Source organism: Henckelia pumila, chromosome 2 (assembly GCF_033568475.1).
Source record: "Henckelia pumila isolate YLH828 chromosome 2, ASM3356847v2, whole genome shotgun sequence".
NCBI lineage: Eukaryota > Viridiplantae > Streptophyta > Magnoliopsida > Lamiales > Gesneriaceae > Henckelia > Henckelia pumila.
This window is the reverse complement of record NC_133121.1, coordinates 102,271,567-102,294,585: the sequence shown is the minus strand read 5'-3', so window position 1 is coordinate 102,294,585 and position 23,019 is coordinate 102,271,567. Positions and strand designations below refer to the sequence as shown.

At 36.3% G+C, this 23,019-nt stretch overlaps 2 protein-coding genes across 2 annotated transcripts; both read left to right on the top strand.

The window, feature by feature from the left end:
* The first annotated feature begins 16,259 nt into the window (after positions 1–16,259).
* Positions 16,260–16,654, top strand: LOC140884518 (uncharacterized). Its single transcript, XM_073291292.1, has 2 exons — positions 16,260–16,422; positions 16,523–16,654. The coding sequence occupies exons 1-2, from the start codon at positions 16,330–16,332 to the stop codon at positions 16,619–16,621; spliced, it is 192 nt and encodes a 63-aa protein (XP_073147393.1). The 5' UTR covers positions 16,260–16,329; the 3' UTR covers positions 16,622–16,654.
* Positions 16,655–18,336: 1,682 nt separating this feature from the next.
* On the top strand, positions 18,337–18,955 carry LOC140884517 (late embryogenesis abundant protein 47-like). Its single transcript, XM_073291290.1, has one exon. The coding sequence runs from the start codon at positions 18,355–18,357 to the stop codon at positions 18,922–18,924; it is 570 nt and encodes a 189-aa protein (XP_073147391.1). The 5' UTR covers positions 18,337–18,354; the 3' UTR covers positions 18,925–18,955.
* The last annotated feature ends 4,064 nt before the right edge of the window (positions 18,956–23,019 follow it).

Here is a 23,019-nt window from a genome sequence, read left to right as displayed (position 1 = left end):
AAATTTTTACTTTTTCACAACACGTTATCAACACGATCGCTCGAAGGTTCTCTATAATTTCCGACGCTCCAAAACACAAAGAGAAGACAAAAATATTCAACAAGTAAGTATATTTATTTTATTGTTTATATATTTTTTATGTATATATATTAATATATAATTTCATGTTATTATATAAAAGGTTGTCTATGACACCGATCTTATAATAACGTGATATGATATATATTTATTATATATATATATATATACTAACTATATTAATATATAATTTCATGCTATTATATAAAAGGCTGTGTATGACACTGAACTTATAATAATGTGATATGATATATATTTATATATACTAACTATATTAATATATAATTTTATGTTATTATATAAAAGGTTGTCTATGACACTGACCTTATAATAACGTGATATGATATATATTTATTATGTATATATACTAACTGTATTAATATATAATTTCATGTTATTATATAAAAGGTTGTCTATGACACTGATCTTATAATAACGTGATATGATATATATTATTGTGTATTATATACTAATCATATTCGTATAATCTTATATTATTATATAAAAGGATGTCTATGACACCAAACTTATAATAATGTGATATGATATACATAATTATTTATAATTATGATTATCATTATATGCATCACATGATTATCACGAATTTTTATTCAACACATACTCTATTTTTTCTTACCCCCAACGGTTACAAACGGTAACAAAACGGCTAGTTTTTTGCCTACAAATATGTTCACTCAAACTCATTTTCAATCACACCAAAACTCACTCTTTTTCTAAATTATTTCTTCTCGTTTTTTTGAAGATGAAGATTATGGAATTTCTAAGGCTATTTTTCATAACGATTATGATCATCATGCTCACGAGTCTTGTACTTACCGGCGATTATCCACCGCACACTTTTTATCTATTTTTAAACATACTTGTACTCGTCGTTTATCCATTATTTTGTATTGTCATATTAATGAAAATTAACTAATAAAATGCATTATTATTTTTCTAGTACCACCATGTCAAATTTGGCAAAGATTGAATTCGTTGCGCTCGATATCACTGGAAAGAATTATATGTCATGGACTCTCGATGTAGAGATGCATCTTGAGTCATTGGGTCTAAGTGATACCATCAAAGAAATTAATATATCAACCTCACAAGATAAAGCAAAGGCAATGATTTTTTTACGCCGACATCCTGATGAAGGGTTGAAATGTGAGTATCTCACAGAAAAAGACCCAATGGTTTTATGGAAAGAGTTGAAAGAAAGATTTGAGCATATAAGGAAAGTAATACTTCCGACCGTCCGTGATGAATAAAATACATTGAGATTCCAAGACTTTAAAAAAGTCAGTGATTATAATTCTGCGATGTATCGAATAGTTTCGCAATTAAAATTCTGTGGACTTGAAGTCACAGAGATGGAAATGCTTGAGAAAATATTTTCCACTTTTCACGCATCAAATATAACTCTATAGCAACTATAGAGTGCGTGGTTTTACGATATATTTTGAACTCATTGCATGTCTTCTTGTGATGAAAAAGAACAACGAATTGTTAATCATCAATCCCGACCCACTGGATCAACGGCATTTCCTGAAGCAAATGTCGTAATGAAAAATGAAAACCAAAATCAAAGACATAAACAAGATTTTGGTCGTGGGCGAGGACGAGGACGTGGGCATGGTCATGGACGTAGAAATGATCACGGTCGTGGTCGAGGCCGTGGATATAATCGAGATAGTTACTTTAATAACTCATCTCAAAAGAACGTCACAAGTCACCCACCAAAAAGGCAGCATGAAAATATGAGTGAAAATAAAAATCACTCAATAAGAACTGAAAGTGTTTGTTATAGATGTGGCACTCTGGGACATTGGTCACGTACTTGTCGAGCCCCTGAGCACCTTTGTAAGCTCTATAAAAAATCGATAAAGGGGAAAGGAAAAGAGACCAATTTTGTTGAAAATTATGACCATTTAATTGGTTCAACGAGTTTCAATGCTGCAGATTTTTTGAATGATTTCGAAAACATTGATTAAAAGATTGGTGGGACTAGATTGTAACAAATTTGTATTTTTCATGCATCCTTGTATTATAAAGCATGTTATATTTTGCATTTGGTATTGTACTTAATTTTTCTTTATTGCATTTTTGTGAAGTTTGATATGGAAAATGTTATGAACAAACATGAAAATAATATCATGGAAATTTGCATATCGGATAGTGGTACAACGCACACTATTCTGCGAGATGAAAGATATTTCTTGGAAATAAAACCAACAAAAACAATGGTGAATATAAAATCAGGTCCTGTAGACTTGATTGAAGGTTGTGGTAAAGCACAATTTTTGTTACCAAATGGTACAAAATTTCTGATAAATGATGATTTATATTCACCACAATCGAAAAGAAATTTGTTGAGTTTTAATGACATATTCTCATGGATATGATACTGAGACGATAACTGATGAAAATCAGAAATATATGTGTCTTACCACATATAAATCAAGAAAGAAATATGTGGTTGAAAAATTATCAATGCTTCCTACTGGATTGCATTATACACATATAAGTCCAATCGAATCAAATATGGTGGTTAATAGTTCTTCAATATTAACAAATTGGCATGATCTATTGGGACATCCTGGTTCAATAATGATGCGAAGAATTATTGAAAATAAGTGTAGCGACCCTACCCGGATCCACTACCTAATCAGAGTGATTAGCGCAAGCAATAATAATTAAAGCGTTAAATAGCGGATAATTCCAAAGTACAACAAATCCAATCGGCAGAATACAACCGATGATAGAAACAGTGTATAATTCTTTATACAACCAAATCGAAATTAGGGTATCAGAATCCCTAACAAACTACCTCTGCACGATAGCAACCTCAACCCTGCTGGGAACCACCGGGACCGTCCAGCCTCAGACCTGACCCGCCACAAGGTGTCCCAAAACACGAAACATAAAGGGCGTGAGCGACTACGCTCAATACGGAAGCAATGATATAAATACAAATATGAGCATGCACATGAATTTAAAAATCAGGGTTAAATCACTTTACTCATGGCGTCTGGAATACACAGTACCGGGCAAGAGAGCGACTCCGCGTGGTACTCGTATATTCCCAAGACACGAATCCTCAGGAAGAATCGCCTCGACTGATAGAAACTGTCATGACTCACATCATACCCGATGCAGTCTCCGTAAAAACATATGCATGTGCTAAAAATAGTAAAACATAGCCAATACAGCACATACATCATGCATCACACACATTTGTATAAATATCATGCCGGCTATCTCGGTCAGTACTTACGTATCTCTAACACTGCAGGACAACTCCTAGCACACCCGTCTAGGTCCAAAGCCTACAAGTCTGCTCTACTGCATCTACACATGCAAAAGTCCATGCATTACTATAAATGCTCTAAAAGTCTTAACTAAGCTATTTCATACTCCTAAATATTTTTAGGAAGCCAAATTATACCTTCGTCCGTCGTCAGCCCGCTGGTGCAGAATCGTCTCAAAACCTAGGCACACCTCCGCTACGATGCCGAGATCGCTAGGCAACTTTCGGATTCCCAATAGGATGCCTAGAACTCCGTAGATTTAAGTAAGAAGGTTCGAAAACCAGAGGAAAGGAGGGGAAATCGGTGCACAGAATGAGGGCTCGGACCCTTATTTATAGACGGCGATCGGAACGTTCGATCCCTCATCGGAACGTCCGATCGCGAACGGAGCATCCGATCGTGACATCGGAACGTCCGATGTCACCTCACGTGCATAAGCAGTGACATCATCTTGCTGACGTCGGTGATGACGCCAGCCCTAGCCAGAACGGAACCTCCGATCCTCCAACGGAACGTCCGATCCCGATCGGAGCTTCCGATCCGTGCTTCGGAGCTTCCGATCCGTGCTTCGGAGCTTCCGATCCACTTCGAATAATTTTAGGCAAAATTTAGTAATTAATTTCCTTAATTACCTTGATTAATTGCGGGTCACTACATTCTCCCCCACTTAAGAAATTTTGTCCTCGAAATTACATCTTAAGGAAAACATAGTACGCAAAATCAATGCTCTTATTACAACTGAACAATATACATTCGATACAACAGAGTACAAAATCTTAAAACAACTCGGGGTGCTCGGCTAACATCCGACTCTCCAACTCCCAAGTAGCTTCCTCTGTACCTCTGCGTTGCCACTGTACCATCACCAATGGTATGCGCTTGTTACGAAGCACTTTGTCCTTCCTGTCGAGAATCCTGAGAGGTTTCTCCACATATGAAAAATCGTGGTCTAGTTGCACCTCAGTCGGACGCAAGATGTGGGACTGATCCGCCACGTACTGTCTCAACAAAGACACATGAAACACATCATGAATCTTCGAAAGATTCGGTGGCAAGGCTAGATGATAAGCCACGTCTCCAACTTTCTCGAGAATCTCGAAAGGACCAATAAATCTTGGTGACAACTTACCCTTGAGACTAAACCTCATCACCTTCCGGAAAGGTGATACACGCAAGAATACATACTCTCCTTCTTCAAAATGAAGTGGCCTGCGGGAAGTGTTCGCGTAGCTAGCCTGTCGATCCTGGGATGCCTTAATCCTGCATCGGATCAATTCTACTGCATCAGTCATCTGCTGAATCATCTGAGGACCCTCCACCTGCCGCTCACCAACCTCATCCCAAAACAAAGGTGTACGACAACGACGTCCATAAAGAGCCTCAAATGGTGCCATGCCAATGCTGCTATGGTAGCTATTGTTATAAGCGAACTCCACCAATGGCAAATGATCGTGCCATGCTGGGCCAAAATCCATTACGGTAGCTCGAAGCATGTCCTCGAGAGTATGGATAGTCCTCTCCGATTGTCCATCAGTCTCTGGATGATACGCTGTACTCAAACTCAAAGTGGTACCAAGAGCACGCTGAAAGCTCCCCCAAAATCTTGAGGTGAAACGAGGATCTCTGTCGCTCACAATACTCAGTGGAATACCATGCAAACGGACAATCTCTTGCACATACAGCTGTGTCATCCTGTCGAAGGTGAAATCCCGCTTATATGGTAAGAAATGCGCGGATTTCGACAATCGGTCAACAACAACCCAAATCGCGTCGCAATTCCTTGAAGACATAGGCAAGTGGGTGACAAAGTCCATCGTCACATGCTCCCACTTCCACTCAGGAATATCGAGATTGTGAAGTAGACCTCCGGGTCAACGATACTCTGCCTTGACTTGCTGACACACAAGGCATCGAGACACGAACTGATAAACGCTGCGCTTCATTCCTTTCCATCAAAATCGAGTACGTAGATCCTTGTACATCTTCATGCTGCCAGGATGTACTGAGAACCTACTATGATGAGCTTGCGATAAGATCTCGTCTCTAAGTGTGGAATCGTCAGGCACAACCACACGGCCAGAAAGACACAACAAACCATCCGCCTGAAAATGGAAACCAGCTGAATTCTCACCCTCAGTGAATCGGGCAAATCTCTGAATTTTGGGATCAACACCATGTGCCTCATGAATACGTCTATACAAGGCTGGCTCGGCAAGCACAGACGCAACACGAACTCCCTGTTGTTCCTTCTTATGACGGAAAGTGAAACCCAAGGAACAACACTCTTCGACCATTCGTGACACTGCACTGGTACGAAGGGAACTCAAATAAATCTTGCGACTAAGCGCATCAGCAACTGGATTAGAAGATCCTGGATGGTAATTGATTTCGCAATCATAGTCCTTCAGCAAGTCCATCCAACGGCGCTGTCGCATGTTCAACTCTGCCTGAGTGAACAGGTACTTCAAATTCTTATGATCAGTAAAAATCTGGAATCGTTCACCGTACAAATAATGACGTCATATCTTCAGAGCAAAGACAATGGCTGCAAGCTCTAGATCATGTACGGGATAATTACCCTCGCGAGTCTTTAGTTGCCTGGAGGCATAGGCAATCACATGCCCATTTTGAGTCAACACACACCCCAAACCCTGAAGAGAAGCATCGGTGTGGACTACGAAACCACCAGATCCAGTCGGCAAGGATAGTACTGGAGCAGTCGTCAATCGACGTCTCAACTCACGAAAACTGTCTTCGCACGCGAAAGACCACTCAAAAGAAACATCCTTTCGCGTCAACTGTGTCAAAGGTCTGGCTATCTGAGAGAAATTCTCCACGAATCGATGGTAGTATCCGGCCAAACCCAAGAAACTACGAATCTCAGATGCTGTCGTCGGGCGCGACCAATTAAGAATAGCCTCTGTCTTGCTAGAATCCACTGATACTCCATCTCTAGAAATGACATGACCAAGGAACACAACTCGGTCAATCCAGAAGTCACACTTGCTGAGCTTAGCATACAACTGATGCTCTCGCAAGGTCTGTAAAACAGTACAAAGATGAAAGGCATGCTCATCCATGCTACGAGAATACACAAGGATGTCATCGATGAACACTACAACGAACTTATCCAAGAGCTCTCGGAAAACCCTGTTCATCAAATCCATGAAAACAGCTGGAGCATTCGTCAGACCAAATGACATCACTAAGAACTCTTAGTGCCCATATCGAGTACAAAATGCTGTCTTCGAAACATCCTCGTCTCTAACTCGCAACTGATGATACCCAGAACGCAAGTCGATCTTGGAATAGACAGTAGTACCCTGCAATTGATCAAACAGATCGTCAATCCGCGGGAGAGGATACTTGTTCTTTACTGTCATTTTGTTCAACTGACGATAGTCAATGCACAAACGCATCGAACCATCCTTCTTCTTGATGAATAGGACCGGGGCTCCCCAAGGTGAAACACTGGGTCGAATGTAGCCTTTATCAAGAAGATCCTGCAACTGCTGCTGCAACTCTCGCATCTCAGATGGAGCTAATCGGTACGGTGCTCGGGAATTCGGCGCTGTCCCTGGCAACAAGTCAATGCCAAACTCGATCTCCCGCACAGGTGGTAACCCTGGAATCTCGTCGGGAAACACATCCGGGAACTCACTGACTACTGGTATCTCCTCCATGTTTGGACCCTCTAAGGATGCATCAATCGCATAGATCAGGTAGCCTTCCCCGCCAGACTCTAAAGCACGTCGGGCTTTCAGAGCAGAAACCACTGGCATCGGGGGTCGCGCTTCCTCACCATAGAAATACCAAGCATCCTCTGCCTCGGGGAGAAACTAGACAAATCTCTGGTAACAATCCACTACCGCTCGATACGAAGTCAGAAGATCAATCCCGATGATACCATCAAAGTCATCCATCGCTAAAACCATCAGGTTAGCGCTCAATAGATGTCCCTCAAATCCCAAAATACAACCCAAAACAAGACGCTTAGCTAAGACTTCCTGACCCATCGGAGTCAAAACCGCTAACAAGATGTCTAAGGAAACAAAAGGTAATCTATGCCTCTTAACAAACCGAGCTGATATGAATGAATGCGAAGCACCAGTATCGATCAAAAGATAAGCAGGAAAACCGCACAAACTAAAAGTACCTGCAATCATGTTCTCACTGTCTGCCTGAGCCTGCTCCTGGTTCAGCGCAAACACCTGCCCCTGAGCACGCGGGCGCGATGACTGTCCTCTCGAAGAAGACTAAGAATGATGTCGCTGCGATGGCTGCGACTGCTGACGCTGCTGCTGCGAAGGCTGCTGCTGATACTGCGGTGGCTGATAGATAGTGGTCTGAGAACCACCAACACTCCCCGAACCACTCACTGTACCGGCCAAAGTGGGACAATCTCTTTTCATGTGACCCTCCTGGCCGCACTGAAAACAAACACCAGGGATATGAGGACACGGTCCTGGGTGATGCTTCCGTTTGCACTGACGACAACGTCGTGAATCACCAAAATGATGAACACCGCCAGATCCAGAAGAAGAAGAAGAAGAAGAAGTACCACCCTGTCTCTTAAAAGACTGGGCCCTTGGACCCAAAGAGCTAGATGGTCTGGATGCAGAAGATCCGAAAGTCCTGTTCCTCTGCAGACTGTCCTCTGCCTGGTGACAATTGTTCACCAAATTCTCGAAGTTCCTCTCTCTGCCCACAGCAACCAACTAATGAATGTCAGGGTTAAGGCCCTGAAGAAATAGATCATGCATCGTCTCTGAGCTACTCGCAATATGGGGACTGAAAGAAAGAAGCTCAAAGAATTTCTGCTGGTACTCATCAATGGTCATAGTACCCTGTCGCAAACTCAGCAACTTGCTCGCCTTCGTCTGACGCAAAGCTGGAGGAAAGTAATGCTTCTCGAAGGAAGACTTAAACTCAGCCCAAGTAGCGATACCCCTGGCGGCAATAAACGGAGTAGAAGTAGCTCTCCACCACCTCTTTGCATTTCCCTCTAGAACAAAAGCTAAAGTCTCCATCTTCTGGGCTTCAATACACTGATACTCCCGAAAACAACTCTCCATACGCTCCAACCAGTCCTCAGCAACTGCAGGAGCCTCGCCACCCACCAATGGCTTAGGAGCCATCTGAAGAAAATGGTTCATACTAAAACGCCTATGATCCTCATGATGATGTCTACGGTGATGTCTCTTTGGTGGATCACCCCAATGACCACCGCTAGCCTGACTCTCGTAATCATCATCTGCCATCTGTCAATAACAACAGACAACTCTTAAAATCCGCTTTACTAATTCCCAGTTGCAATGCGCTCTGATACCAATGAATGTAGCGACCCTACCCGGATCCACTACCTAATCAGAGTGATTAGCGCAAGCAATAATAATTAAAGCGTTAAATAGCGGATAATTCCAAAGTACAACAAATCCAATCGGCAGAATACAACCGACGATAGAAACAGTGTATAATTCTTTATACAACCAAATCGAAATTAGGGTATCAGAATCCCTAACAAACTACCTCTGCACGGTAGCAACCTCAACCCTGCTGGGAACCACCGGGACCGTCCAGCCTCAGACCTGACCCGCCACAAGGTGTCCCAAAACACGAAACATAAAGGGCGTGAGCGACTACGCTCAATACGGAAGCAATGATATAAATACAAATATGAGCATGCACATGACTTTAAAAATCAGGGTTAAATCACTTTACTCATGGCGCCTGGAATACACAGTACCGGGCAAGAGAGCGACTCCGCGTGGTACTCGTATATTCCCAAGACACGAATCCTCAAAAAGAATCACCTCGACTGATAGAAACTGTCATGACTCACATCATACCCGATGCAGTCTCCGTAAAAACATATGCATGTGCTAAAAACAGTAAAACATAGCCAATACAGCACATACATCATGCATCACACACATATGTATAAATATCATGCCTGCTATCTCGGTCAGTACTTACGTACCTCTAACACTGCAGGTCAACTCCTAGCACACCCGTCTAGGTCCAAAGCCTACAAGTCTGCTCTACTGCGTCTACACATGCAAAAGTCCATGCATTACTATAAACGCTCTAAAAGCCTTAACTAAGCTATTTCATACTCCTAAATATTTTTAGGAAGCCAAATTATACCTTCGTCCGTCGTCAGCCCGCTGGTGTAGAATCGTCTCAAAACCTAGGCACACCTCCGCTACGACGCCGAGATCGCTAGGCAACTTCCGGATTCCCAATAGGATGCCTAAAACTCCGTAGATCTAAGTAAGAAGGTTCGAAAACCAGAGGAAAGGAGGAGAAATCGGTGCACAGAATGAGGGCTCGGACCCCTTATTTATAGACGGGGATCGGAACGTCCGATCCCTCATCGGAACGTCCGATCGCGAACGGAACGTCCGATCGTGACATCGGAACGTCCGATGTCACCTCACGTGCGTAAGCAGTGACGTCATCTTGCTGACGTCGGTGATGACGCCAGCCCTAGCCAGAACGGAACCTCCGATCCTCCAACGAAATGTCCGATCCCGATCGGAGCTTCCGATCCGTGCTTCGAAGCTTCCGATCCACTTCGAATAATTTTAGGCAAATTTTAGTAATTAATTTCCTTAATTACCTTGATTAATTGCGGGTCACTACAATACGCATGGTCATCCATTGAAAGACCAGAAGATCTTTCAGAATAATAAGTTTAAATGTAAAGCATGTTCTCTTGGAAAACTTATTAGAAGACCATCGCCAGCTAAAATCCAAACAGAATCACCCATATTTCTTGAACGTATTCAGGGTGATATTTATGGGCCAATTCATCCACCATGTGGACCATTTCGATATTTTATGGTATTGATCGATGCCTCCAGCAGATGGTCACATGTATGATTATTGTCAACTCGGAATATGGCATTTGCAAGATTAATGACTAAAATAATAAAATTACGGAATCAATTTCCCGATTATATAATCAAGAAAATAAGACTTGATAATGCTAGAGACTTTACTTCACAAACTTTCAATGACTATTGTATTTCAATGGAAATTACTGTTGAACATCATGTTGCTCATGTTCATACACATAATGGATTAGCTGAATCATTGATTAAACGTCTAAAACTGATTGCTAGACCAATGATTATGAGAACAAAACTCCCTATTTCTATATGGAGACATGCAATTTTACATGCTGCGGCATTAATTCGCATCAGACCAAGTGCATATCATAAATTCTCCCAATTGCAGCTTGCATTTGGTAAAGAATCAAATATTTCTCATCTGAGAATTTTTGGATGTATGGTGTATGTGCCTATTGCACCACCTCAACGATAAAAAATGGGTTCTCAAAGAAAAATTGGTATTTATGTCGGTTATGATAGCTCATAAATCATTCAATATCTTGAGCCTCAGACATGCGATGTGTTTACAGCACGTTTTGCTGATTGCCATTTTAATAAGAAATCTTCCCAATGTTAGGGGGAGAAAAGAAACACATCGAAAAAAAAAATCACATGGTATGTACCATCATTGTTACATTTGGATCCAAGGACCAAACAATGTGAGAAAGATGTACAGCAAATTGTGCACTTGCAAAGAATTGGAAATCAAATGCCAGATGCATTTGCAGACACAAAAGGTGTAACAAAATCATATATACATGCTGTAAATGCCCCTGCTCGAATTGAAATTTCAAAAAAACAAATTGAAGACACTCATGATGTCATAAAACGCTTGAAGCGTGGAAGGCCAGTCGGTTCCAAAGATAAAAATCCTTGGAAAAAAAGGATAGAGAAACACGATGATCATAAAATAGAAAATGGTGTTCCAAAAAAAATATCTGATAATGAAAATGTTCTGTCAGAACCACAAACTGACGAGAATCGTAAAATCTCTATCAATTATATTAATACTGGAAAAATATGGAATCGAAAAGACATAGAAGATATTGATGAGATATTTTCTTATAATGTGGCTTGTGACATCATAAATGAAAATGAGGATCATGAACCAAAATCTTTTGGTGAATGTAAAACTCGTCATGATTGGGCCAAATGGAAAAATTCCATCCAGGTTGAATTGGATTCGCTAAATAAAAGTAATGTTTTTGGACCTATAGTCCTCACACCTGAAGGTGTAAAACCTGTTGGATACAAATATGTTTTTATTCGAAAGTGAAATGAGAAAAATGAAATATTAAGATATAAAGCTAGACTTGTTGCACAAGGTTTTTCTCAAAGGCCTGGAATTGATTATGAAGAAACGTACTCTCCTGTTATGGATGCAATTACGTTTCGATATTTGATTAGTTTGGCCGTGTCTGAAAATTTGGAAATGTGTCTTATGGATGTTGTTACAGCTTACTTATACGGATCACTTGATAGTGATATATACATGAAAATCCCTGAAGGGTTTAAGATGCCTGAAGCACAAAGTTCAAAACCCAGAGAATTTTATTCTGTAAAATTGCAAAGATCATTATATGGGTTGAAACAATCCGGACGAATATGGTATAATCGGCTAAGTGAGCACTTGATGAAAAAGGGATATGTAAATGATCCAATATGCCCTTGTGTTTTCATCAAGAAAACAACATCCGGATGTGTAATTATTTTTGTATATGTTGATGATTTAAATATCATTGGAACAAATAAAGAAATTCAAGAAGTTATGATATACTTGAAGGAAGAATTTGAAATGAAGGATCTTGGAAAAACCAAGTACTGTCTAGGTTTGCAAATCGAACAAAAAAAATGTGAAATTTTTGTTCACCAAACAAATTATACAGAAAATATCCTTAAATATTTTAATATGAATAAATCAAATCCATTAAGTACTCCAATGGTTGTAAGATCATTAAACATAAAAAATGATCCATTCCATCCATGTGAAGATGATGAAGTTATTCTTGGTCCAGAAGTACCATATCTAAGTGTCATTGGTGCCCTTATGTATCTTGCAAATTGCACTAGACCTGATATATCTTTTGCTGTAAATTTATTGGCAAGATTCAGTTCATATCCAACAAAGAGGCACTGGAACGGAATTAAACATATATTCCGTTATTTACGAGGAACGACAGATTTGAGACTTTTGTACTCAAAAGACACCAATCAAAGTATCATTGGTTATGCCGATGCTGGATATTTATCTGATCCACATAAGGCACGTTCCCAAACCGAATATGTATTTACTCGTGGAGGCACCGCAATTTCTTGGCGTTCACAGAAACAAACACTCGTAACAACTTCATCAAATCACGCCGAGATTATTGCATTACATGAAGCAAGTCGTGAATGTGTATGGTTAAATTCAGTGACCAAACATATTCAAAAATCGTGTGGATTGACAGTAGACAAGAAGCCTGTGACACTATATGAAGATAATGTTGCATGTGTTGCTCAAATGAAAGAAGGATACATCAAAAGTGACAGAACCAAACATATACCCCCAAAGTTCTTTGCCTACACTCAAGAGCTCGAGAAGAATAAAGATATTGATATATGTTATATTAAATCAAGTGAGAACTCATCAGATCTCTTCACAAAGGCACTTTCCACGATGATATTCAGAAAGCATATATACAACATTGGGATGCGCAATCTGCGGAATATGTGAAGAATCACTCATGTTAACATGAGGGGGAGTTTACGTGGCTGAACTCTTTTTTCCTTGCTATGGTTTTTATCCCACTGGGTTTTTCCTAGTAAGTTTTTTAACGAGCCAGTACAAAAACACGTAATAAAGACATTCATCATATCACGATCATCATCACAAGGGGGAGTGTTGAAAATATATATTATATATATATATATATATATTAGAGTTGAATGTTGAATATTGAGTTGTAAAATGTTGAAAATTAGTGTGTGATGATGTAGATGATGATGTATTAATTTTTGGACTAATCTCCAAATGAGATCTATAAATAGGTCTCTCCATTTGTGAAGAAATACACAATTGAATTGAGAGAAAAAAATATTGTGAAGTGTATAGTTTGATATATTTTGAGTTTTGGAGTTTTTACTTTTTACCATAAATTTTTACTTTTTTACAACAATATATTAATAATAATGTTAGGCTATAACCAACCCCAACTTTATTAATAATGTTGTAAATTTTTTACATTTATAATATAAGCATTGTCCCAACCCCAACTTTATTAATAATGTTGTAAATTTTTTACATTTATAATATAAGCATTGTTTCTCTGAAATTTTTCAGTAAAAAAATTGCTCTCATGACTTTGGTCTCTTAAGTATTAAGTACACAGACGAAATCTCTTTGTTTTAGATTAAGTTTAAATATTTTAAGCGTTGTGTGATGCAAATGTATACAAAAAATGATAATTTTCGTGATTGAGCTAGAGTTAAAAATCGTAATTCTTAAATAATGAAAATTTAATTTTTTTTTTGTTTTGATCAATTATTCAATGCTTGATCAAAATAAATTATGTGGATTGAGAAAAAAATTTAAATCGTATTTATATTCATATTATACTAAAATCTAAATTCATAAAATTATCAAATGAGTTTCAAATATATTGTATATAATTTTTTTTTAATATTTTATGGTAATGATATATAATTTATTATATTAAGTTTAAGTATCCCCTAACTCTAATTCCTGAATCCTTCTTTGCTTACATAAAAGATTTGAAATCATCTCACAAAATACACGCTCCATTGACAAATGCTGACATGACATCTAATGTGTCCGGCGTCGTGTCGACATTCCAACTAATAAAACTGAAAACAAACAAAAAAAAGTTACAACTCACGTACACACGTTGCGTGCTTATAAAGTTCGTGTTTTTTTAAGAAAAATAAAAAAAATAATTTGTAAAATAAAAAAATACAAAAAACAATGTTTTCATAAATAAATAGTTACTAAAACACAATAAATGCATCAATTCTACAGGTGTGTGATATTTTCGTAAATAAAAGACACCAAATGTCACAAAGCTATTGTCATTTTGGTAAATAAGAAAATATTTAATGACCAAGAAAAGATAAGATCATAAGATCATATAAAATGACCAATTTGCCCAATAATTTTGTTTCGTTGTGAATTAAGTCAGGACATAATTGTATTTTTATATCATAATTCACCAATTAATTGAAAGTTGGTTAATTAAAAAACCTCTACTATAATAATATACTAAGATACATAATAAAATTATTTTTAAAATATCAAAAGGAAGGGTCGAGGTTTGTGCTCCCGACTTATCATTTAGCTTCAGGCTTAGAGATGTAAATGAGTCGAGCTGAACAGTATCAGGCTCGAGTTCGGCTAGTTTAATATATATAAAGGCTTGAGCTCGGTTTGAGCTTTTGTTACGACTCACAAGACTCGAGCTCGGCTCGTTTGATATATGTAAAGTCTTGAACTCGATAAATTAATAGCTCGTTTATCATATTTCACGAGTTTAACTCGTTAAGCGATCACGTTTTCAAACTCGTTATACGAGCTCGTTAAGCATACAACTGAATTCGAGTTTGAGTTTTATTCAAGCTCGTTGAAGATGTGATTGTGCTCAAACATACAATATAGAGCATCCCATAAATTAATTCTAAACTCAAACAAAAAAAAATTTAAATTATTTTATAAATAACCAAAACTACAAACATAACAATTGAAAGAAAAAAAATGTTATTGAAAAAAAACCATGAACTCAGCACATTATTTGAACATCCCAAGATACTACAATCAACATCCAAACACCAAATAAATTGTGAGCCACCTAAATGAGCTTGAACTCGCTAGCCTGTTAACGAACATGTTCGCTAACTCAAGAACCAAATATTCTTAAGCTCAAGCTTGACTTCATAAAATATCCGAGCTTGGAACAAAGCTCGACCTCCGCTCGATAAGGTTAACAAACAAACTCTAACCATCATTATATCGAGTTGAACTTCTAATAATCCGGGTGTTTTGTTTTGTTTTTAATATTAGGCTGTGTTTGGTACTAATGATTGATTGTGATTATGGGCTTTTTTTAAAATAAATTCACGTTTGGTACAATTTTAATTAAACCAACCGAATCTGTCTCGGGAAGGATAGGGGTGTACTCAACTAGATAAAATAAACCCTTCTACTACCTCAATATTAATAAACCATACATTAATCATCTACGTTAATTCCTAGAATGCCACTTACCCTAACCCAAAAAAAACCCACCGTTCTCTTCGTTTACATCTCATTGATGGACCAAAAAAAAAATTGGGTACTTTGAAATTTCTTCTCTAACAGCTGCGAAATCTTCAGAAATCGAAGGAGTCCTCATCGGCTAAAAATCACACATTAATGTCTATCTGTTTCGACAAATCATTGTGAAAAACTCTGTTTAATTTATTTTCGTATGGTCTTGCAAACATGAAATTTGGTTCCTGGTTTTTGGCGGAGGAACTATGATTTCGTTTTTCTCTCATTTTTTACTTCATTTGCTTGTATTCAATGCATTTATCTTTTTTCTTTTCTTTTCTGAAATATCTATTTTTATTGCTTTGTTTAATTTATTATGTGCAAATGAAAATCTCATTAAATTTCATTATCAAGTTTGAAATTGTTGTTAAGTAAACTGTTATATGTGGAATTCAATCTTCTGCACAATACTGGAGGTTAGGTTTTTTTGAAGTACATGGAGGAATCGTTGGGGAAGAAGTTAAAAAAAAAGCTATTAATTTAATTATGCAATAAAAAATAAAGGGGTATTTTTGGCAAAAATATTTTAAACCATTATTTAATCTTATTCCTAAAAATCAAATCAAACATAATATAATTTTCAACACAAATTGTCAATCTTTATTTATCATATTTTTTATCATTCATTTACTAATCATTCAATAATCTCATCGATTGAACAAACATAACCTTAGTGTTTTGTATTTCTGTGAAACGCCGTGGGTTTTAGGGTTTAAGGTGAGATCCCATTCCATTCCGTACAATGGAAACGCCAAAATTCGAAGTCCGGCGTCTTCTCAAGGACAAAAGATTCTGGTTCGCTTCTTTCATAATCAGCTGGGCTGCAGCTCTCCAGGTTTTTTTACGATTTACATTCACAAATCTTCGCTAAAAACTTGCTCAACTTGTTTGATTTGATTCTGAAAATTGTTGTAATATAATTATAAAAATTACAGGGCCATATGATGTGGTTACAGAGGCAAGATTCCTTCAAGCAGAAGTTTGGTGACCTGAAACCACAAATCGAATCTGAAAATGCAGACGAGAATCAATAATTTTGATCGTTCTCTCTTGTAGGAATGTCAGCGTTTGTAATTTTTAGTAGAATTTGCTTTATAACCTTTATTTCAATGAGAAGATTCTATCTCGTGTTTGATTTGTAAATCCATTGTCTTATTTAACTTGAATTTGGCATATATTTCTGCATATTTTGATCAGATTACATATGTAGCTGGAAGTTCGCCTCTATGTTGGCATTCCTGTTGGTATCGCGAAGACATAGCACACACCATATATCATTCTAACCACTTGGGTCTAATGCTGTAGAATGGTGAATTTGTGAGGTTAGGAGTTAGATTGTTTATTGTTTATTGTTTGAATCGCCGCTCGACAATTTTGTCTGGGATTTAGTTGATTGGGTTAAGAAATTTGAATATGGTCGGTCCCTTTATTTGTGCTAAACGTGCATACCAAACCGATAAACTTGCAAAGAAAAATGATCTGAGCATTAAGGTCACTACTTGAGAGGTTTGAAGGCTTTTGTAGCATCCAAAAATACAGCCGAAAGGTGTTATGTAGTGATACCAAGGTAGTGTTGGGAGAGCTTCTTAGAAGCACTTTTCAGCTTTTTCGTTAACAAAAATTTGAAATTTGTAAAATTTTGTTAACGAAAAGCTGAGAAGTGCTTCCTAGAAGCTCTCTCAAACACTACCTAAGGTGCTTAATGTCATGAATCCCTCTTCTGGGACCAGGTTGAGCCAGTTAATTTTGATACTTGCAACAATAATTGGAGGTGTTTTGAAATGGCAGCTTTAAACTTTTTGTGTCTTTGAAAGGGAACAACTGCTTTGGTATGAAGGACATAGAGAACTGGCATGTAATATCCCTGTCGAAAAATATGTCGTCGTGGCTAATCAATTTGTCCATGGTGGAGCAGTTGGTTTTTAAGAAGTTGGATCATCTTCAAGTTGTTTCGGATGCATCCATTTGGAAAAGATAAAACATCTCTTGGTACAGCTGGTTGAACATTTTCTTTTCTTTTTGGCATTTATGATACTTTCTTCAGTGTTAGTCTATGTAATTCTTTCTCCAATTTTCTGTTTTATAGGAGTATGATCCATGAATTCAGTGACATGCACGCATCTCGCATCTCTGAGTCACAAAATTTTCATAGTTTTTAACATCTGGTTCGAATCAAGTTATGAAAAAAGCGGATACTTGTATGCACTTTCATTATCTTAGATCATGAAAACTCGTCGAGATGGAGACATACTTACAAGTTACACCTAAATGCGACGAGCTTTCTATCTGATCAGATGTACATTATCACATGTGTCGTACGTTGATTGTAATGTAACACATCTTGTGTTGATTAATTGCACGTAGTCACATGCTTCTTACATTAGTTAGATCAATTAGATGTTTACCGCAGTTTTGTTTTATGGTAGGTGGTGAACATTAAATCACCGAGTGTGTAGGAAAGATATAATTTAGGAGACCAATTAAGTAAACTTGAGTATTTAATTTATTTGACGGAGAGGCATGAGGATGGTCGCTTCTTTAAATAGCCAGACCCCCTAGTTCCAAGCATCCAAAGACCAAGTCACAGGTCACAAGTGTTGCCCCCGCTTACCTCTCCTTCATCACACCCACAAACTACTCATTTACATTCCACTAAGCAACACACGCCAACCAGGTGTTGGGATCAAATCCCTCTTACATTCTAAATCACCTCCAGACCCAGTCATAAATCTCCTCCATTCTTTACTCACTCACCAAACTTGACACCATGAGCCAAGAACAACCCTCCAGAAACATCAATCTCCAGGAACTCGTCGATAACAATGGTATTCAAGCTGATGCCGTCAAGAAACAGTTGAGATCGGTAGGCGTCACATGCAATGAACAAATCCAGCTATCTGGGAACATCACCATTGGCGAGGCCCTCGAAGCTACGGCCCTAACGGCAGGCCATCGGCCTGTGGATTATAGTGACGCGGCTGCCATACAGGCGGCGGAGGTGAGGGCCACGGGACGAACCAACATTGTGCCCGGTGGTGTTGCTGCAGCTGCTCAATCAGCCGCCACTCGAAATGCTCGTCTTCAGAGGGACGAGGATAAGACTAAACTTGGAGAGATTCTGTCCGATGCGAGCACGAAGCTGCCATCTGATAAGGCGGTGACACGCCGGGATGCAGAGGGGGTGATCGGAGCCGAGCTGAGGAATGATCCCAATCTTTGCACTCGACCCGGAGGCGTGGCTGCGTCTCTTGCTGCTGCTGCAAGGCTTAACCAGTCGAACATCTCTTCTACTAACACTAGCACCACCACTCCTACTGCGCCTAATAATGAATTGTGAGCAAATATTTATTTGTTTATTTATTTAAATAAATAGTTCTAAACACGGAAGAATAAAGATCTATTGGTATGTATCTATTCACTGCATGGTAGCAATACAGGGAAATTTACGATTTATAATTGGTAATGAATTGGACATCGATAAAATTTTATTTATGTTTTTCTAGAGTTGTATGGCCGTCTTGATTTCAATAGCCAATATCTATATTGGTTTGGCTGTCTGAAACATTATTATTTTTGGGCATATTTTAAATATTTATGAGATTGTTTTTGAATCAGAGTACCATAATCAGAGATAGTTTTAGCCCTCTTCAATTTTATGATTGGCTTCAAGAAGCGACGTTTAATTCGGAGAGTATATGATCGAATGAGTAAAATAAAACGACCGAGATTCAGAAGTTAGAAGCACGTACACTCACTTGATCATTGTTATTTCTTCTGCGCTAAGTGAGTATTCAGTTTATTCGATACTGGTTAATGGTTATCAGGCACACTCTGCAAATGTATAATATATTCTTTAAAAAAAAAATCTTAGAGTTGAAAGTTTGTTGATGGGGAATATAATTAATTTTAAAATTGATTGTGAAGTAACAAGCAGATGAGATTTAAGTAAATAATGATGATATTAAAACGATACATAAAAAATAAAAAATAAAATCATATGATTTGTTAAATCCAATTAAAACATATAAATAATTTGCCATGATGACCTTTTTTTTATTAATATTTTGTTTAAAAATGGACGAGTATTATTTTTTATATTTACATACAATTGTCAGAAATAAATTAGTCTACTCTTTGTTTGTAAATGATACAAATATGAATTTTATATTTCAATAAATCTTTAGACCACGTTGAATATTCAAATTTCGGAACGTGAAGAATTGCGGATGAAAGCTCGTTCAAAAAATTTTATGTTTGTCTTCTCATCTCACAATTAACATATTTTGAAATAATTTAAGGATATATACATATATATATACGTGATATTAATAATAAAACTTACCACATCGTTTGCAATTAGCATGTTTTGTTGGGTGAGATTATGTTGTCCCTGGAGTTCTTGGATCATGGTTATGAACCCTACATGACTATGTTCTATCAGGTGCAGCTCATATGTACTACACCTGATTGAGCATAGTCTCACCATCGTTAGATTAGTTTATGCTACATCGAGAATATTACTTACATTCTTTCAATATCATTAGATTATGTGGGTATATCACATTTTTAATAAAGTTGACATATATATTGATGATCCAAAGACTACTATTTGGTCACATCATACGAGGAAAATAGTACAGGTGTGACATATAATAATCCATTAAAAAGATCTAAAATACAAGTAGACTGTCTCCACAGGGTATCCAAGTTGATAAGTTCTTGACAAATGATCGGGAGTTTGATTCTCCCACCAAACCTTTTTGGGCAAGCTTGTCGCGGAGGGCTTGTTCAGTGCGGTTCACCTGATTAACGTAGTTTGCAGGTTATTGTGTTAGTGCAGATCTGCGGGGTTTAGTCAATGTGCACCGAAAGAGTAGCAATTAGGGGCTTCTCGGACAAGCTCGTCATGTTGTACTTGTCTCAATATGGTTCACTTGGTTAATATAATTTGTAAGTTATTGCGTTAGTACGCCGTTTATCAAGTGTGCATCCAAAAATAACAATTGCAATTTTTCAAGTTATTACTATTTAAAAAAAAAAACGCAATAGGCTATTATCTTTTAAAAAATGATAATATTAAAGACAAGAATGATATGATAAAGGAATATATATATATGTGTGTGTGTTTCATCATTATATGTGTACTTCAGTGATCATGGTAATAAATGGAATCCAATTATAATTTTTAACTGAAAACCTCCTAGTCTATCAGCTATCTTTGCTATATATCAAACGGCAATTGACACGCGTTTTGTGTAATATAATATATAAATATAATGTATTGTTATATTGTAGGGTTTGTATGCATATAATCAATATTTATTTTTAGGAGAGTGTTATTAACACTTCAAATTTTGTTAATCGACTTGTCATTTTAATTCACAAAGTGACCATAATACTTTTTATCACTATAATTAAGTTTTTGACATAAATAAAGCCAATAAAAAATGGTAGTAAATATTTTCTATTTTATCCATAATATGAATTTTCGTTTTTATTTGAGTTACTCTTTTCTCATTTCACTAACAAGTTTTTCAAAATTTTGGATTTGCATATAATATGTGTAATTGTTATATTACATGATAACATATTCAATGTTTACTTTAGTTTTTAATATAAAATAATTTCATTTGTGTCCCAGTTTATTTAACTCTTAATTTTTTTTATTAACTCACATTCATAAATTTTCAAATTTTTAATGGAAACCAAATAATATTTTCAAGTGTTTTCAATTAATTAAATTATTTTTTTATTGAGTCCAAAAATTTTTAATTTAAAATTAAAAAATATTGAATTGAAATTCTATACATTTACATATAGTTATTCTGAAAATATGTATCTTAATAAATTTTAGAATTTATTTGAAATTTTTATTATTCATGAATTGAATTTAACTTTTATTATAATTTTAAAGCTATTATTCTATTTATATTACAAACTAGAGAAATTATGGCACACAAACTAATAAAAAAATAAAAAGATTTAAATAAAAATTAGAATATAAATAACATTCTTTCATTTTTCAAAATTTTTATTATAATAAATATTGAATGTATTAGCATTTAGTAATTATACGTAACGTATTATATGAAAATAACATGTTGTAGAAAATATTTTTAATTATAGTAAATTGGGAAAAAAAGGTAAATGAAAAAAAATCATGTTATGAAATTTTATGAATAAAATACAAGAACATTTAATAGAGGTTTTGTTGGGTTGCATATATATGTTACAAAAATTAATAAAAGTAATAAGGGGTATATTGGTCTCTTAATGAATTCAAAAGGTAGGCTGAAGTGTGTGATTAACTAAATTTGGAGTATAATAACACTCTCTTTATTTTTAATAGTGTTTGATTTTAATATGATATGCATTTAAAAATATTGATAATTTTTTGTGTTTGTTTTGTAACATAGGATCGAACATTTAAAATATTGATTTTAATATGATTTGTTTTTTTGTTTTTTTTGTTTTGTTTTGTTTTTTTCAATTTGATTGTTTTGTGGGTTTGATTTATAATTTATGGTTGTGTACAATGTTCGAAAAAAGGCTAGGCAGTAGACGGTTTTTTTTAAAGCCTGGATAATAGATATTTTGGGATGTTCATGAATTTTACTATAAAATATAATTTTTATGTCTTATGTTTTTCAATTTTTTTACGAAACTCTTATAAAATTTTCATTATAATAACAACAACAACATACATATATTAATAGATTATCAAGTCTTCATATGTAACATGATATTTATTTTTTGCTTGGCTTTATTTTCCGTGCTTCTTCATTCCTTCTATATTTGTTTCTCGCGTCGCGTCTCACTTCTTTAGATTTAGATTTATAATTTTTAATATTTTTTTTATAAAAAATAGTAACCGCATAGGCGAGAGATTAGGCGGACGACACCTCTAGCAAGAAAGCGAGGCGGCGGGCCACCGCCACGCCTAGACTCTGCTTTTTAAAACAGTGGTTGTGTATGTCAATAGACCATCTTTAAGGTTTTCTTACATAATAATGTGATACCGTCTCACATGTCAATTTTCTGATAAAGATATTCTATTTGAGTCATTAATGGAAAAAAAAATATTCGTACAAAAACTCATTTGAAATGATATAACGAGTTAATTTTTTGAGACATACATCTTATTTGGCTCACCATAAAAAGATATTACTATGCCAATAGTATTACTTTGTTTGTTAAATATGAGCAGGATTGACCCGTGTTACAAATAAAATTCGTGAGTCCGTCTCACAATAGACATATTTTTTTAATGCAAAAAATATTCAATTTCATCATCAATATGAGCAGGTTTTATGATATATAGTCTCACAAAATCCGGGTTATTTAAATAAATATAATAAATTTAATTTTTTTTAACAAATATCACAAATTTTAAAATTTTAAAAAAATATAATAACGTGAGGTTTAAGACCCC